This window comes from Chrysoperla carnea, chromosome 3, assembly GCF_905475395.1.
Source record: "Chrysoperla carnea chromosome 3, inChrCarn1.1, whole genome shotgun sequence".
Taxonomy (NCBI): domain Eukaryota; kingdom Metazoa; phylum Arthropoda; class Insecta; order Neuroptera; family Chrysopidae; genus Chrysoperla; species Chrysoperla carnea.
Genome location: NC_058339.1, coordinates 22144146 through 22162465, shown reverse-complemented (window position 1 = coordinate 22162465; position 18320 = coordinate 22144146). Strand labels below are relative to the sequence as shown.

The 18320-nt window shown below is 28.7% G+C and overlaps 2 protein-coding genes across 2 annotated transcripts; one reads left to right on the top strand and one right to left on the bottom strand.

Annotated features, from left to right (window-relative positions):
- Positions 1–244: 244 nt before the first annotated feature.
- LOC123295923 (endoplasmic reticulum membrane-associated RNA degradation protein-like) lies at positions 245–3935 on the bottom strand. The gene is made up of 6 exons (XM_044877385.1): positions 3868–3935; positions 3184–3424; positions 3031–3120; positions 1706–2967; positions 1545–1644; positions 245–286 (listed from the first exon to the last, which is right to left on the bottom strand). The coding sequence occupies exons 1-6, from the start codon at positions 3933–3935 to the stop codon at positions 245–247; spliced, it is 1803 nt and encodes a 600-aa protein (XP_044733320.1).
- Positions 3936–5186: 1251 nt separating this feature from the next.
- LOC123295568 lies at positions 5187–18273 on the top strand. Its single transcript, XM_044876969.1, has 6 exons — positions 5187–5340; positions 13587–14155; positions 14225–14447; positions 14921–15971; positions 16245–17742; positions 17836–18273. The coding sequence occupies exons 2-6, from the start codon at positions 13608–13610 to the stop codon at positions 17933–17935; spliced, it is 3420 nt and encodes a 1139-aa protein (XP_044732904.1). The 5' UTR covers positions 5187–5340; positions 13587–13607; the 3' UTR covers positions 17936–18273.
- Positions 18274–18320: the final 47 nt, after the last annotated feature.

Genomic DNA, 18320 nt, shown 5'->3' with positions numbered 1-18320 from the left:
TCGATTTTGGCCCGTACCTCAGAAACTATTCGACCAGTCAACAAATGTACCCGATTTTGGTACTTTTTGGGTCAAAATTACCTTAAGTACCTTTTTATTTTTTTTAAAGTATGCGTTAACGCTAAAATACTGTTACATTGCTCCCGAAATTACTGTTTTACTAGCCCCACGCCTAAGGCTGGATAAAGCTGAATACGCCCATTAAAACAAATACTCATACTATTATAATGAGACCATGATACATTTATAAATCTGTTTTTTTTTGCTTGCACTTTTTACTCTCAATCTAAATAGAAAAGGAATAGGAAATCTTATTTTTCATTATATAGCATTATTCTCTTCTTTTTATACCGATTGTAAATAGTGTATGCAAAAGAAACAAAATTTAATATAGAGATGCAAATATACTTACGTTCTACAGGTATGTTAACATTGAACTTGTTTTAACATTCAATAACTTTAAATATTAATACAAACGTGCAAAGAAAGTCAAACAAATATTACCAATAAATTATGAAATATATTTGCATTTGGAAACTTTCTTTTGTTGCTAAATTATATGGTATTAGAGCTTCTGTTTTACATTTAATCAAACAAAATGAAAGAAACATAAAATATAACAAAAACAAAGCTCGAAAAGACTGCAGAGATTGCTTGGACTCCTAAAGCGTGGATTCAAGAAATATATGCAATATGAACTTTCCATTTTTATAAGTAAATGATTCATACTTTTCTACTACTTTTCTCATATATAATTTTTATCAATGTCTAAAAAAATTCTCGCCCGATATTTTAAATGGCATTTGTATTTTCTGGCTCAAAGTTACAGTAGAAATTGGTTTTTAAACAAATCGATGTTTTTGATATATTGTATTGATTGTAGAAATTTCTCCGGGAAATATCAGCCCTGGTACGATTTTGTTCGATATCTTATAAACTACTTGCGCAGTCCAATTGTCAAACAATTTGTATTTCTTTTAAACCCAAATTCGAAATTCATACGGGTTGTTCATGTTAGTTTAGTCAGGTTTATGGGATTAGGAAATAAAATTTTTAGTAAACCCTAGTATTGTTAATTAGTTCTTAATATTGTAGAAATTGTAACATTGTTAATTGGCTTTTTTGGTAATAAATGTTAATCTTTCCACCTCCAATAGTTCACAAATCCCATTTATATTATTTGTTACGGCAATGGAACTTTTCTCCGAGTAATCAAAATTTCATTTCGAATCTTCTTGCAAACAAATTTAAACTCGCATAATGCAATTCAAGAGATTTCGACACATCCAAGTGAATAAGACAAATAACTTTTGTTTTAAAACTACTATTACAATATCTTTGTTTAAAACCTTTATTTAAATTTAAAAAACATATTAATAAATATAAAAATAATTTAGTTACAAATTTATCATCATTTCTGAAATCAGCGCATTCTAAAACATATAATTTAGTAAAAATATCTCATGCAGCTGACAAAAAATTTTTTTTGCAGACCTGTGTTATTTTAAAAATAAATCATGAAAATTTTTTTCATAAAGTGTAACAATTTCTTCAATTAACGCATTTATTATATCCCAATGATTTTTATCCAAAATAATATTTGATTCTAATTTCTCCATGCACTGAAGTACTTTTTTAAAGAACCTGTACACAAAAATTTAAGATTAAGTATTTACATTTAATGTATTACATAAGTTGATATTACCTTAAAGTTAAGTTTTCATCAACTATTTCTTCGTACTGGAAAATTTTCAAAGTATAAAACGTAATAATACAATTTATAAACTTAAAGGTTTTAATTAAAAGTGGAACAAATGTTAGCATTCGGTAATAGCTTTTTCTTTGCCGTGCATGTAATTGTTGTTTGAGAAACAAATCCAATTTTGCTGATAAATTATTACGGAGACCTTTATTTACATTAGTTGTAATTTTAATAATTCTGTTAAATATATGCATAATCTGTACTTCAATTTTTGGACGATTTAAGGATGGTACTTTTTGAAAAGCGAATGTTTCATGCAAGTCTGATCTAAAATTTTTTAACATCGTTTTTGAATGGTTTTCAAGTTGTTCGATTAAATTTCCTATATTTGAAAAATCTACTGTGTTTGTGACACTAGAGTTATCATATTCCGGAACTATTTCAAGTTGCTGTTTTAAACTTAAAATGTTACATTTTAATATAGCATTTGAATGAAATACGGGATTGTAGCTCTTAAAATTTGGGATGAATTCTGTACACAAAATATTCGGTTCTCTTTTTATTTGTGTGTTGTATAAAATCAAAACGAATAATGTAAATAAAATAGTTACAAATTCATCAGGAACATCTTCAAAATTGACTTCACCATGACTAAACTTATCTCGAATTCTAGGACCATCTTGAAATGCAAATAAATCATGATAAAATACCAAAATATCTTCTTCAAATTCTGTATAAATTTCGTTTATATCATTATTTTTCAATCTGAATTCAAAAATATCATCTAACGTTATGTAAAAAGCGTCGCTTTCAGCACTTTTTACACGATCAGGCATACCATTTTTGTCACAAAAGTATTTACGCATAAAATGTTCAAACTGAGGTAAAAATAATAAAATAAATCTTCCATTTTGTTTTGTTTCGTAGTGTGCAAGAATTTCATCAAAAGTTTTTAGCTGATTGTCTAAATAAGGATTTTCATGTAATCTTTTCTTAATTAGTGAAATGTTGAGATTTTCAGGAAGATTATTATGAGTTAAAAGAAGATGCGAAAATTCTTTCAAATTGGTCATCTGTGGTCGTGATGGTATCTTTTCTTTGGATATATTATTTTGAAACAAAATATAACCAAAAGAATTCAACAGTAAAACTAAAGTTGAGACATAACAAGGATACAATTCTTCATTTTTTGGAAATCCATGCCATAGTAAATTCCTTAAGTTTAAAGATTTAGGTGTTCCTAACAGTATCTGTGCAAACAGGACCTAAAAATAAATACAAACAAGGCTTTAATAATAAAGCAAATCGTACATTTTTATTTTATTTACCGGCACTTTTCCAAATATTGAAGCAATTTCTGATGTGTTTAATAGATCTCTTAACAAAAACGGAACAGTAACTCCTCTTAGAAGATAAACCTATAAAAATAGACTTATAATTAAAAAGAGCCCTTAATTGATATTAAATTTACTAAATATTACATTTCCTACGGCTCTTTCAAAAATAGAAGACAGCAATAATAGTCCTTCCAAACAATATGTTGAATCATTTTTAGTAGTGTTCGCGAAAAAGTATACAATGTCTTCTAAACGATTTGTCCATTCTAAATATTTAAAAGAGGTCGAAAAATTCTCCACATCGATCTTTTCCAAATGAAAATCTATATCCGCAAATACAGGAAATAAATTTCTAATTTTCTCATCAAACCAATCTGAGGTGAACCTTTGAATATTATCACAAAATTATCACCTATATTTTAAATTTACCACTATTATATTTAAGCAAATATAGCCTAAGTTATTAAATTTCTTACCAAAACAATCTTCAAATATTGGTTCAATCATATTCCATTTTATTACATTGTTTGTATCAACGTAACATTTTCGATCTAAATGTGGATAAGCGTTTTTGTAAAAATTTTTCCCAATATTGATAATTTGGTATTGTACTTTTTCTGATAAATATGACACCATCTTAATTTTTAAATTTAGCGCTTTTTAATACAACTTTCTATAAATTAACAACAACGTAAATTCGATATGCATTAGATCAATTTATTAATAATAACTCTAAGAATAATGAATTCATATTTTTTATGTTTTCTTAATAAATTATTGATTTAAAAAACCACTTTACATTTTTTAAACATAATCAGCAAAACATACCAGTCATAAACAACCACAGACTTATTAGAATATAAAGCTTGTGCTGTCTTATAAAAAAATGCCCGCATATTCGTAAATTGTAAAAAAAAAGATAATATTTTCACTTTAAATTGAAAATGATTTACACCAGTTTTTGAGTGATCATTATTTATTGATACTTTTATTAAATAAGTGTTTTTAAACTTCTTTTTTATTTCTTTAAATAAACATTTTACATAATAGCGGTCTATGTTTATTTTGATCTATGATAAAAAAAACTTCAAACTAACGAAATTTTTCGTTGGCTTTCGATAATATTCGCTTAATACTAATTAAAGCTAAGATTTATATGTTTAAAAAAAAATATTGATTATTATTTTATACACAATTTATATATACATTTATATTTTAGAATGAATATAATGAAATTTAAAAAATTTGTATCGTTTACAACGCGTTATTAAGACAGCGTTAGCCTGGAGATACGGTCCGCCCCACTTAGGAGCCACCTCTGTTTGAAATGGTTAATAATCAATTTATTCACAATTTCTCAAGCAAAAATTAAGATGCTCTAAACCTAAACCTTATTAACAACTCATAAAAAACACTGATTGTCTGTATTCTTGATACAGTCGTAAGTTTTACATGGATACGTCTTTTCGCCCACCGCTAACTGTCGATATAGTAAATCTCATACTTACCAATTTCATTCAATTATGTACCAACAGATTACAATTGTTCATACAGTAGATATCATATTTACCAACTTCGTTCGCTTAGACACCAACAGATGGCGTTAGTTCATTAGCTCTTGTTTACGAAATGACCTCCATTACAAACGAAAATATTGAAGTATTCATGTCAATGAACCTAAACTTCATTAAGATTAAAATAGCTGATTATAGTAAATTTACTGCCGAAAAAATGTGTAAGTACTTATAGGCTCATCACGGTCAAAAAGTTAATTAAAAAATCATTCATTGTATATAGGGGATTTTTCTAAATATTTTAACATGTTACTTTTCGAAAAATATAATTAGCTCTAATTTTATCCGTCATGCAGATCTTGTATCTAGTTACTACATAGATGGAGAACACTTGCATGCATAGTTTATTGTGTGTAGTAGATTGAACAGAAACAGAACTTTAGATAAATCCGCCTCCTTTGGTATTGAGCAAGATGTTTGAAATTAGTGTTTTGGTTATTTTTATAAGAATAAAATATGGTGAAGTTATGAGTGTAAATTTCAAAGTATATTAAGTAATGTAAAAAGTGTTAAAGTGATTCTTTGAAAATTTTGTTTAAAAATAATAATTGTGATAGTTTTTGAAGGATTTTGCATGAATGATTGTTAAGCTAAAAGGCATTTTCCTAAATAGAAAATCATTACTAAAGAATATTTTGTAAAGTGAAAAATTTAAAAAATAATGAAAATTGTGCACTATTTTGATATATTGTTTTCTGATATAGGTTTAAATCAACATACAGGTTATGTAAGTATTTTTGTTTACTGTATGTAAACTTAAGTTTTTGCAAACAATAGACCTGCCCTTAGCAGGTGTTTTTTAAGTGATTTACAATACATAGTTTTTGAGTCATTAAAATAAATGAATTTTCTAAATTTGTTCCACATTTACTAATTTTAATGATTTACAAGTTACAAATTCTAATTTTTTTTTTTTTTTTTATAATAATTACTTTTTTTTATTGTTTTTAGAATTTATTATCCTTTTTCTTTATTTTTTTAATTAAAAATTTAACTCGTACGATTGCACTCGCATTATTTATGAATTATTGATATTATTTTATACTTGTATACTTATCTTAAGGCAAAATATTGAATATTTATATACATTAAACAAAAGTGCCTTTGGAAAGATATCAAGGATACTATTAGGCAATCTCTATTTAGTAGGCGGACACAATATTATCGTTTCAATTACCTACCCATTTGAAATTATAGGTATTTAGTAATTACGATAATTAAAATTCTGCAATCGTCAAAATATTTACAGTGATAACGCAGTATGATTCACTGCGATATGAAAATTTCGTTTGGTGACTTATCGAATTACTTAATCAAAAAAACACAATTTGCAATTTTATTAAACTCATTTATAAATCTTAATTATGTTTATCAACATTAGTCAACTATTTATTGTTTCAATAATAAAATTTGTTGTTTTCTGTTTAAGGTAGTACCAGCATGAAATCACTTTTCGACAGATTTGGCCGAATTTTTTTTCTCGGGTTTATAATAGCTTTATTTATGAATTCCTAAAATTTCATAATTTTTGACCGTTTAGATCGCGAGATATTTAAAGACAAAGTTCGCGATTTTGAGGGTCATGTCCCATTTAAAGCATGTAAAATGTCCGGTCTCTCTCCTATTTTTTATGATATTATTATATATGGAAGAAAAAGTAGAAAAAAATGTTTATACAATACAATTCTAAAAAAAAATAATTTAGAAATTAATTTTCACTTTCGAGATATTAATTTTGACGTAAATTGACCGAAATTGGGACGTTGGCATAATTATTTCCCATTTTAAACGGTCAAAATTTCTGAAACTTTGGGAATTAATAGTAAGCATTATTAAATTCTTAAATTTAATTTTTCGTTAAATTCTGTCGAAAAAAAAATTGTACCATTGCTTTAACATAGAAACTGCAAATACCATGCTGGAACATCCTTAAAACATTGCGTTATTTTAATTTCTTATAGATGACATGGTTTTAATTAAAATTTATCTATTTCGCTTTCTAACGGAAATAATTATAAGAAGACAGAGAGAAATTATGAAAATGTTCATAATTTTGAATTCATGTATGTTATGAATAAAATTTGGGGCAATATTTATAGGTATATAAATTTATCATCAATGAATTGAAAAATACAGTATTGGGCAAATGACTAATAACGTCAAGCGGTTACTATGGCAGTAATAAGCAGGCTTTAATCTTTTAAAAAATAGCAGTGATCTACGGAAAATAGACTATCAAAAGAGTTGGCTGAGTAGAACAAACTTTTTTTACGAGAGAATTTAAAGAGATCTATTTATTTACCAGTTTGTTGACAAAAAAGGGTCAAAATTAACAATTTCTTTCTGATTTGTGAAACTTGAAAAGAAATCACCCTGTATCTTCTAAAATAATCCATTCTAAAGATATGGCGGACGAGGTTTAATCAATTGAGTATTTAATAAAAATGTTTGTGGCTGAATAATATAATTTCGGTATCACATTCATATCTTTAAATACAAGGAACGCATTATGAATGACCTCGTCTGAATGAATTCAAGAGTAAACTATTATATTTTCCTTTTGTATCCGATTTTTTGCTACTTTTAAATCAGTTTTTTAAACTAAATTTAACTTTGAGTCTATTAATCGATTGTTAACAGTCACAATTTACATTTGCTGTTGACATAAACCGCGTTGTGTTTAAGTTTAACAAGTTATTATCGTTTTAAACTTGTAATTCTTTAGTCATAATTTTGGAACAACCTGTATACGTAATTCAATTATTCACAGTTGCGTCGAGAAACTCAATAGATTAGTAGACTCCAAGTTATAGTATATTAAGTTTAGTCCCAAGTTTGTAATGCTTAAAAATATTGATGCTACCAACAAAATTTTGGTATAGGTGTTCATAAAATCACCTAATTAGTCCATTTCCGGATGTCTGCCCGTAAGCACGATAACTCAAAAACGAAAAGACATATCAAGCTGAAATTTTTATAGCATGCTTAGGACGTAAAAAGTAAGGTCGAGTTCGTAAATGAGCAACATAGGTCAATTGGGTTTTGGATCCGTAGGCCTCATCTTGTAAACCGTTAGAGATAGAACAAAAGTTTAAGTGTAAAAAATTTTCCTCATAAAAAATTTTACAACTTTTGTTTAAAACATTTTTTTTATAAACATCACTGTTTACCCACAAGGGATGCAAATTGGGTTCAAATTTTATAGTATGTATTATATGGGAATATCGAGTGGATATTTGCCATTAGATTTACCTCGGCGGTGTTCATCTACAAATAAATAATTTGTGCTTGCAGCCAATTTTCTTGTATACTACTTTATATAGCTACAAATGTTTTAAATAGATAATTTATTCATTTGTATGCGATACAAATGACAATGGTGTAATACCTATTCATGTTTAAATTAACTCTATGATGATGAAATTAGTAACAGTCTCTTCATTGCTTTTTAAAAATATCAACAATGTAGAGGAAAGGAAGCTAAAAAGATCCTTCTGCACTATCTATATATATACAGTGAATAATGAAAATGCTAGAGTAGCAAAAAATCAAGTACAAAAGGACAAAAGAAAACATAATAGTTTACTCTTGAATTAAATCAGACGAGGTCATTCATAATGCGCGCTCTCTTTGTATTTGAAGGTATGAATATGACAGCGAAATTATATTATTCAGCCCATTGACGTTAGAGCTACATAGACTGAGTGTCAAACGATTGTAAGCGTGCCACTATCTGAGGTAATTGCTTAGGTAAAATCCATTGTAGATTCGTAAGAAAAAATGTAAAGTGATGCGTGATAAGTATTTTTTTTTAGTCAAAAAGCGGAAAATTTCAGTGAAATTTTGTGATATGAAAATTTAACATTCAATGTATGTTTTTTTTTTTTGGATAAATGTCCCTATATTCTTTTGATAAATGTACTTTTTTGATAAATATCCCTAGCTGACCTAAGCAATTACCTCAGATGTTGGCTCGTTTTTCACTGTACGGAAAGATAGGCGTTGCTTAGTAGTCTATGTATAACTCAAGTCAATGATTCAGCCATACAAACATAAATTTATTTAAATACGCAATCGATTAACCCCTGGCCGTTATATTTTCAAAATGGACTAGTTATTTTAAAGTATGATTAATTGTGCTTTTGTACACAGAAAGTACAAATATCTCCAAAAATACTTATGCAAAAAGTTTTAATCATCAAAAAAAGCGTAAAATTTTCTACAAAAAAGTTCTTAACAAAATTGTATTTTCCACAGGATTCGGATAAAATGCGATAGAAAAGTTATGTTTTGTAACTTTCCCATATATTCCAATTCAGATGAGCTATTAAATTGATTTATGTGCTATGTTTAGTCTCGTTGTTATTAGTTTATCTTTTCTGATTATTTTTGTGTATATATTTAGTATTTGTATTCATATATAAATGTTAATTAAATTACATGTGTGACACATGCAGTTTTCAATTTATCATTATTGTATGTAATCATGCCATTCATATACCGTCTAAAATAAATAAGATTTTCTTGTTTCAATTCATTCTTTAGTCATATTTTTTCCCGAAAATATAGACTTTAGCACTGAATCGAAGGTCGGAGTATTAAAACTTCGCCTGTTTAATAATTCTATGAAACTTATATAAATTGAATTTGTACGTCACCCAAATAAGGGACAAAATCGTATTTTTATTTTCCAAGACAAAAGACCAAATTCACCAAGGCTTGTGAATTTTTAACAAAAAATTTTATTCCCGAAATTGTTTTGATAAATTGAAATTAGTACAAGGTTTAATGTTTATTATGCCTCGACCTTCTAAAACGACATTAGGTTTACAGTTGACAATAGTGGGCGTTAATTCTTTTTTGTTGTTTTTTATTGTCTGCGTCAATACATTAATATCGTTTTTAACATGATATACTATCGTGTAAGTACCGAGATTACTGATCTATATTAAAAATGTATACAAATTTTATATATTTGAAATTTAACGAATATATGAAACAGCAAAAAGTTTATACAGACCCGTATATATACCAAATAAAATCCTTTTTGGAGGTATTAGGGTGATCATCAAATGACTATTTTTGTCTGCATGTTACAAGAATGCTTGCTTAAGTATCATTGTCGTTTATCGCGTAACAATTTGGGGAGAGTGTTAATCTGAATTTTAACATACTGTTACCTATGGAGGGTAGAGACAAGGAGAATCATCTTTGTATATGAAAAAAGTCCACGAAAAGCAGAAAATTAGTTACGCTTCTGAAGCAAAGGTGTAAGTTTTAAAAAAAAGTTGGTTGGCAAACAAATAAAAAAAATTCAATGAGTTCAAAATGTTACACTCTGAGTCTAGAGATCGTATGAACGAACTGAATAAGACGCTTGGCATGAATCAAAGAGGTCCGGGTTCGATTCCTGGTGCAAGTGAATTGTCTACATATGTTTACGCCTTTGTATCATAAGTAAACATGAAATGTAGCCGAAAGACTTTGACGTTTAAAAAAATTGTATACAAAATCTAGTAAATAAAACATAAATAATAATAAGAGTAAGATAAAGATCTAAACAAGTTATTAGAGAAGGGTAGAGAAGTTCACATCAAAATCCTTGTGCTACACGAGTCCCATTCTGGTCAATTTTAGAACTGTTATTTGCTGTTTTCAGTGGAACACTTTTTTACATTGATAGCTATTTTAGATTGTCCTTCTTAACTACAATTACAGTAATAACACGACAAAAAAGCGTTACATGGATGGTGAATGCCTTGCAAATCTCTTGTGGATGAGTAATTATCAAAAATTGATTCAACAGGTTAAAAAATGCAGGAAATAACCTAACAATAATTTTGAAAAATTTGACAATTATATAATTCTGAATTGATGGACACATCAAAGATAATGTTATTTACGTTTTCATCATTACAAAATGTTGAAATTCAAAACTTATTTATTTCAATGATTTATATTAAATCCGGTATTGTTATAAACAAACAAATAGATTTTGAGATTATCTATCTAACTTCCCCGTCTATCAGCGTTTATTGTAAATTGTTATTTACTTTTCCGATCTTAGGTCTTTAATTCTATTAACATATAATGGGTAATGTTTAATGTGAGAATAAATTGTGAGAAAAATTTATACATATTGAATGGCTTGTTTTATTATAATTAAATTCACTAAACTGATAATTATAACAAAAAAATGTAGTTCATCAGATTAAATACATTTTCAGAATTTTATGGCTGATATTACATCGCAGAACGAGCAATTCTTAAGAACGTATAATGAATATATTCACAGTAAAAAATTATTTTAGTACAGAATTTAAAAAAGGTTAATTTTTGTATTTTGGGTAGAAATAAGAAATATTTAGTTTAGGCTGTATTTTTGACAGTGAAAAATTAAATTAAATCAAATACTAACCCATTTGTATTTATAGATAAACGAACCACTTTTATTGAATTTATTGGAAAATTTTTTTCGAAGAGTGCCTAGATTTCGCAGAAACAATTATACGACACTAGCTTGATACCCACCCGCTTCATTGGACTTAAAAGTAAGAATTACCGCTTTATTGCCTCCACCTCTCTTGATCGTACTTATCCTCCTTCCACTCGAAGGGATTGTTTTACACAGCTTAAATATATACACAGTTTTCAATTTTTTAAAGTGTGAAATAGTAAGAGTAGAAATTCAGTATCAGAAAAGATGGCTATGAATAGTTGATATTTTAAATTTAAACAGAAATCTTTAATTTATGGTTCAAAATGATTATCATAGATGGAGCAGTAAAATGTCAGATTAAATTTAATTTTTTTTAAATTCATCTTTATAAATTATAGCTCATGTGTTATTCTGATGTATGAGCAATATTATTGTGCAGTTTCATTCAAATCCATTCGGTAGTTTTTGTGCGAAAGCGTAACAAACAAACAAAAATCCTTACTTTCACATTTATAATATAATAGGGAATAGGGATAACAATTTTGGATAAAATTTGTCAGCCCATTTTTGTATTCCCAATATGCTGTTTCTTTTTGCTTCCTATTTATTTTCAAATTTTATTTATACTGTAGAAAAATATAATATGTAGTTTTATTACAAATGGCTCTCAGATATGGTAAACAAAATAATGATGAATATAAATTAATACATAATTTGAGTTCAATTTTTACCTGGCTATTGACATGCGTTCCATTTAAACACAATAGTGACGCGTGTAAAAGAAATTATTTTTGCAATGTATTTTATACGAACAAACAGAAAGAAAAAATGTAACGTGTGTGCATATTGTGTGTATAATATTTATATACTTTGTTGCTTCTGTACACAATCGCAGACAGATGTTCCATACGATACATGAATTTCTTTTTATTTTTATTTAAAGAAGAATATTGTAACTCTTTGAAATAATAATTGCTAAATGAACCAATGACGAACGTATGATAGGTGTTTTTAGTTTACTTTTCAAAAGTATCAAATTTAAAAAACGGGTAATATTAAAGGTGTACATAAATTATAAAATTTAATCTGCAACTTAAATTCAGAGATAGATATTGACATTTGAATAATGGAACCCCATTCACGGTCAGTTTTGAATGAAGATCAATGTGATTGACAGTCAAGATTAAGCGTGTGTTTGTATGAATAATAATGGTTTAGAGTCAACATAAAAAAAATTGCCCCTTTTAGAAAAATTCAAATATGTATTTGTTAAATTTCAAACATCTGTATCTCCGAGAAAAATGGCCTTATCGGGATTATCTCATTCAAATTCTTGTAGTTTGAAGTTTTTGAATACGAAGATCAGGGGCTATCAAGAAGTAAAATCCTTGAATCCATTTTGACTGGTTTCATATCTTTTACTTAAGTGGAAAATTTCCAAAATCAATTTAAATGTGATTTTTTGTTAATTCCAAGTAGTTGATTGTTTTGAGTATTTACCATCAATTTAAATTTGTTATTGTTTTGAAACATATGTAAAAGAAATGTGATTTGAGCAGTTCTTACTTCAATACTCCATTGGAGAGATTTCAGATTCCACCAACTTCTGTTTTTAAAATGACAGCGGACATCAACAAATATTTTTGAAATTGCCACATATATAGACTATCCCTGTATGCCAATATTTTGTTTGTATATGGAGGTTGGAAATTTTGTAAAATTTAAAAACATGTTTCAGTCATTGTAATTCTAAGTAAGGCCATCGGCGATGTCATTGAAATTATTAATGTTGACCCTTTGTAACGACTGCAATACCAAACTCGCTTATCTAAAATTAAATAAAGAATATTATTAATGTAATTAATAAAAAATACAATTAATTGCTAATCAATTTTATTTATTATAATTTTTATTTCAATATTATCCATTACTATTAATATTATTCATGTAATGAGTCTTATATTGAAAACTAGTTGAAAAGTCAACGATATGCTACTTCGGTTGAACTTTCGTTGTGGTAAATACTTGCACTATAACTTTCAGAGGTATTTAAAAGTCAATTCTTTTTAGTACCCATGGACACGTATAGTGTCCATGTTAGTACCCATGAATGATAAACATCAGCGTTCTTAGAATTTTATTTTAGAGCACCCTATATAATATACTTATAAACTATTTAAAAAAAATTAATTAATATACTAATTAGAATATTATTCATTAATAAAATTTATAATCAATAAGCGTGATTCAAGAATTTCAATTAAGTGTTTTCACCTTATTAAAGTCATGCTTCACAAGATATATATATTTTTTTTTTAATCGTATCGTTTGTTGTTATCACCATCGTTTGTAAAACACGTATACATGTAAATATTACAGAATGGCTAGAAAAAGTGAATCTTGTTTATTAATTACATTGTCAATAGAAATACTCCATTCTATCGATGTGGGGACCATTTTTATATTTTAACACTAAACTAAGTACTTTTTAGCCATCCTAAAGTTGATAGTAAAAATTAAATTTATTGTTCTAGGTTTAACAGTAAAATGTAATTATGGCCGAAGAAGAAGGTCTAGAATGGTTATTTGAACTTCTTGAGGATGTTCAATTAACGCAGTTTCTAGCACGCATTAGAGATGATCTACAAATTACTCGATTTCATCATTTTGATTATGTACAAGCTGAAGATTTAGAAAAAATCGGACTCGGTAAACCAGCAGCTCGGCGATTATTGGATGCCGTAAAGAAACGAAAATCACATCAATGGAAAAAACAAATATTAACCAAATTAAAATCAGGAACATCAACAAAGCCTAGTTCCTCGCAGAAAAAAAGTATATCAAATTCAAATACAGTTGGTGATACTGTAGCACTAAGTTTAACTTGTTTAATACAAGAAAAGGATGTTAGTCTATCTGTAAAACTTGGAGATGGTTCTTTTGGAGTGGTTCGTAGGGGAGAATGGAGCACTCCAACAGGACGAACATTACCGGTTGCAGTTAAAGTATTAAAAGCCGAAGCATTGAATCAACCGGGTGTGTTTGAAGATTTTATTAAGGAAGTACAAGCAATGCATGTTTTAGATCATCACAATTTAATAAGGTATTTATAATTTTATGATAATAATTTTTGTCTACAATATATAATAAAACATCACAATGATATTTTTAGACTATATGGTGTCGTGTTGTCACAGCCTTTAATGATGGTTACAGAATTAGCTCCTTTAGGATCTCTTTTAGACTGGCTTCGAAAACAATGCCAACGTACTCCCGTTTCAACATTATGGCTTTTTGCTTATCAAGTAGCTACTGGAATGGCATATTTAGAATCAAAACGCTTCTTACATAGAGATCTAGCTTGTCGAAATGTATTGCTGACGTCACAGGATAAGGTAAACTTTTTAAATTTTTTAGCATGTTCTACAATTAAAATCGTACATGATAATACCAAATGGCGAATGGCAGGCGCAAACGCAAATAAAATAATAAACAGCTTTAATTATAGAAAAGGATTCCTATGCATCCAACATCCACCATCTGATTATATGCTGCTTTAATTGTAAAGTTATCTTTAGTCTTAAAAGGGCTATCCATAAAATACCTCTCGAAAAATTTCATATTTTTGAACCCCTCACTCTCCATTCGCCGCATTTTCTATAAATAATTAAGAATTTTCAAAAAACGAACATGCGAGGACAAAAATTAAAAATGAAATCGGTAACAAACATCACGTTTTCTTGAAGCTATAACCTTATCTTACGCCCCACTTCGTCACGCTAAGCAATATCCTTGCATCATGATCTGTTCTCATGACGTATTTTATGGAAAACTTCAAAATAAATACGTTAACTTCTGTGTATTATAGGTAAAAATTGGCGATTTTGGTTTAATGCGTGCACTTCCACAACAAGAAGATTGTTATGTAATGACTGAGCATAAAAAAGTTCCGTTTCCATGGTGTGCGCCTGAATCGTTACGTAGTCGACAATTTAGTCACGCATCTGATACATGGATGTATGGTGTAACGGTTTGGGAAATGCTTACCTTTGGTGAAGATCCTTGGATGGGATTGAATGGTTCTCAAATTTTAAGGAAAATTGATAGAGATGGAGAACGCTTACATCATCCTGACGTTTGTCCAATGTCAATTTATCAATTACTGTTGCAATGTTGGTCCAAAGAACCGTCTGACCGACCAACATTCGCAGCCATAGTTGACTTTTTAAAAAATAACTCACCTCCAGTAATGCGAGCTCTATTAAGTTATGATGAACCCAATAAACTGCAAATTGATGAAGGAGATCATATAGCAGTAATTGACGGAAGAGCAGAATTGTATTGGTGGAAAGGTCAAAATCAAAGAACTTTTGCTGTTGGTCAATTTCCTAGATGTATTGTGGATCCAATGAGACCCAAAGTTAGTGAAGATATTAGTAAGCCACTTCAACATTCATTTATTCATACCGGCCATGGGTCGGCGTTTGGAAAATCATGGGGTAGTCCTTCTCACATTGATGAAATGTATTTAAAAAATCCAATGGAACCTCCTGATGTAATCGGAATTAACTTAGCAGAATCTGTGTCTCCTCAAAAACTACCTGATCGCAGAAAAAAGCCTGCTCATTATAGTTCCGTAGTAAAAAAGCATACACAAGCTAAACAATATAATTATCATAAATTAAAAAATGAAAATGGCAATCTTGTAAGTCCCATAAAATCCAAACCTCTACGACCACCTCAACCAAGTGGTGAAAGTTTAAATCTTTCACAAGCTCCTTCAGAAGGTTCGTTAATTGATTTTTCACCAGAAAATAATGAAGCTTCAAACTTTGTAATTTTACGAAACAAAAATCTGGAATCTGATGAACGTGACTCAAAGAGCTTATCATTATTGGACGAGCCAATTGATGTACCAAGTAAGTAACTCAATAATTCATTTCAATGCATATGAGGTATCCCAAAACAATCGTAATAGAAAATCAGAATAATTTTCGGGATGAAATTTGAAGAAGAAAGTTACTTTGAGATCCGATGTAAACGACAAATAATCAAATTTTGTATTTTAGATATTAATTTTAGGTTTTATCCTCTATACTTCTCTGCTCCTCTAATGCAATAGTTTTGGGACACCCTGATCTGTAATGTGTAATGGTGTGCAAATGTGTAATGAAAAATACTATTTGTTATAGCATGGACTCCAGAAATGATAGAAAATGTTCCAAAACAACTTCCAGCTCAACCACCTCCTTATCAACAGCCACCTGTATATAGTGCATCAATTTACAACGAATACGAACCAACAACTACAAACGATCCCTTTGATACGTCTAAAGTATATTCACCACAACAAAGTAATCAGCACAGATATTATTCACAAGTCTCACCGGGGAACACATATTTGAATGTAAATGATATTTCTGAAGATCATTATAGCGAGATACCCTCTCCAAATTTGCAAGGAAATTCGTTAACACACTGGCAAACACATAGTCAATTAGATTTATCAACAATTTCAGATGGTTCTTTAAATACTTCTGCTATCATTAATTTATCTCAAGATGCCTCAATTTCTGATAGTAGTTTAACGCAAAATATAGTTTCAGACATGGAAAAAATGAATCTCAATTGTGCTGTGAAAGATATAAATATTTTAAGGCCTAGTGTATTAGATATGAATTTTTTAGCAGAATTAGAAAAGAAAATAGTGAAAAATCCAAACTCAAATACCCTTCCCAATGCGCCTAACACTAATAATTCACTTTTATTAAATACAAATTCTCCCCCTCCTGTAAATATTCCTATGATAAGCCCTCCGCCACCATCAACAAAAACGAAGTTAAGCCCTAAAAAGTGCAACGTGTCGACATTACCAACTAAAGTACAGAATTCATGGCAAACAAAAACTGTGAATTTAGAATCTCAAACGTATGAAACAAAATCGAATACAAGTGTTCGATCTACAAGTTCAATACATGACAATATTAGACAATTAAGTGAAAGTGATAATTTAAAACAAAATATATTAGATACACAAGTAGTTTTTAACAAAATATGGTATGATACAGCCGTAAAAAGTAATACAAATTTAAAAAATCAAGGAAATTCAAGTTGGATACAATCGCCGGAACAAAGTCATAATTTCGTCGCAATTTCAAATAGACCAATTACTGTACAAAAAAATTTAAACCATACAGATTTCGATTCCAAATTAAATACTTCAAGTGATCTTTTATTAGTTAATTTAAATAAAAATTTGAATACTAATATCAATACTTATACAAATGAATCTCTTTATATTCCAAATTCAACGTATAATTTATCCCAACATGGAAATCCCGTCCCTGTGTTGCCTGCTCCCACTAATATATATAGTGATGTAGCCGACTCTAATTTATATTCAGAAGTGCCTCAAGAAACAGTATTAAGACCTCATAGACCAGCACCGCCGTCGCCACTTATTGATGGATTATTTAGTCGTCCTCAATCAGCTCAACAACTTCAACGAAAATTAAACCAAGCAATGGCTGGTAGTGCTGCAAATACACAACAAAGTAAATTAGTAATCATTTCACAGCTTCAAAAAGAAATGCCTGATGCTTTACATGATGAATGTGTTTCCGCGTTGCAAACAACATCGTGGGATTATGGTGCAGCTTTAAAAAATCTAAAAATAAATAAACTTGTCAAGTAAGTTTTATCTAGCCACTTAAATTATTATTCTTTAATTTTAAAAACACTTTTTTTATTTATAATTAAATATTGATTAATGTTTGTTTGCAGATTGGGACTTGACACACGTGAAAGATGTGAAACTGTACTAAAACAATCAAACTGGGATGTAGAAGTAGCTGCGTCAATTATTTTGGATCATACTTTATAATGAAATTGCCTGCTAAAGTTATTTTAACTATAATATACTGCATCAATCCAATAGCGAATTTATAATACTAAATGTAAAAAATTATTTTATTCGTATTTACAAAACTAATGTAATATATATTTTAAGAGAATAAGTTGATCAGTGAATCTCCAACTGACGTATTTATAGCCTATTTAATTTTTATTTCACTTTTTTGTAAATATTAAAATTGAAGAAGAGACAAGTAATAAATGGCCCGAATAAATATTTCCAGTTTTAAGTTTTCAATAATAATTTTGAGATAGAAATATCTTTGGTTGTATTAAATGATTCTCTCTAATATAATAATAGAAAAAATTCGTTTCTTAAAAATTCTTTTACATCAACATAATCTGTGATATTTAAA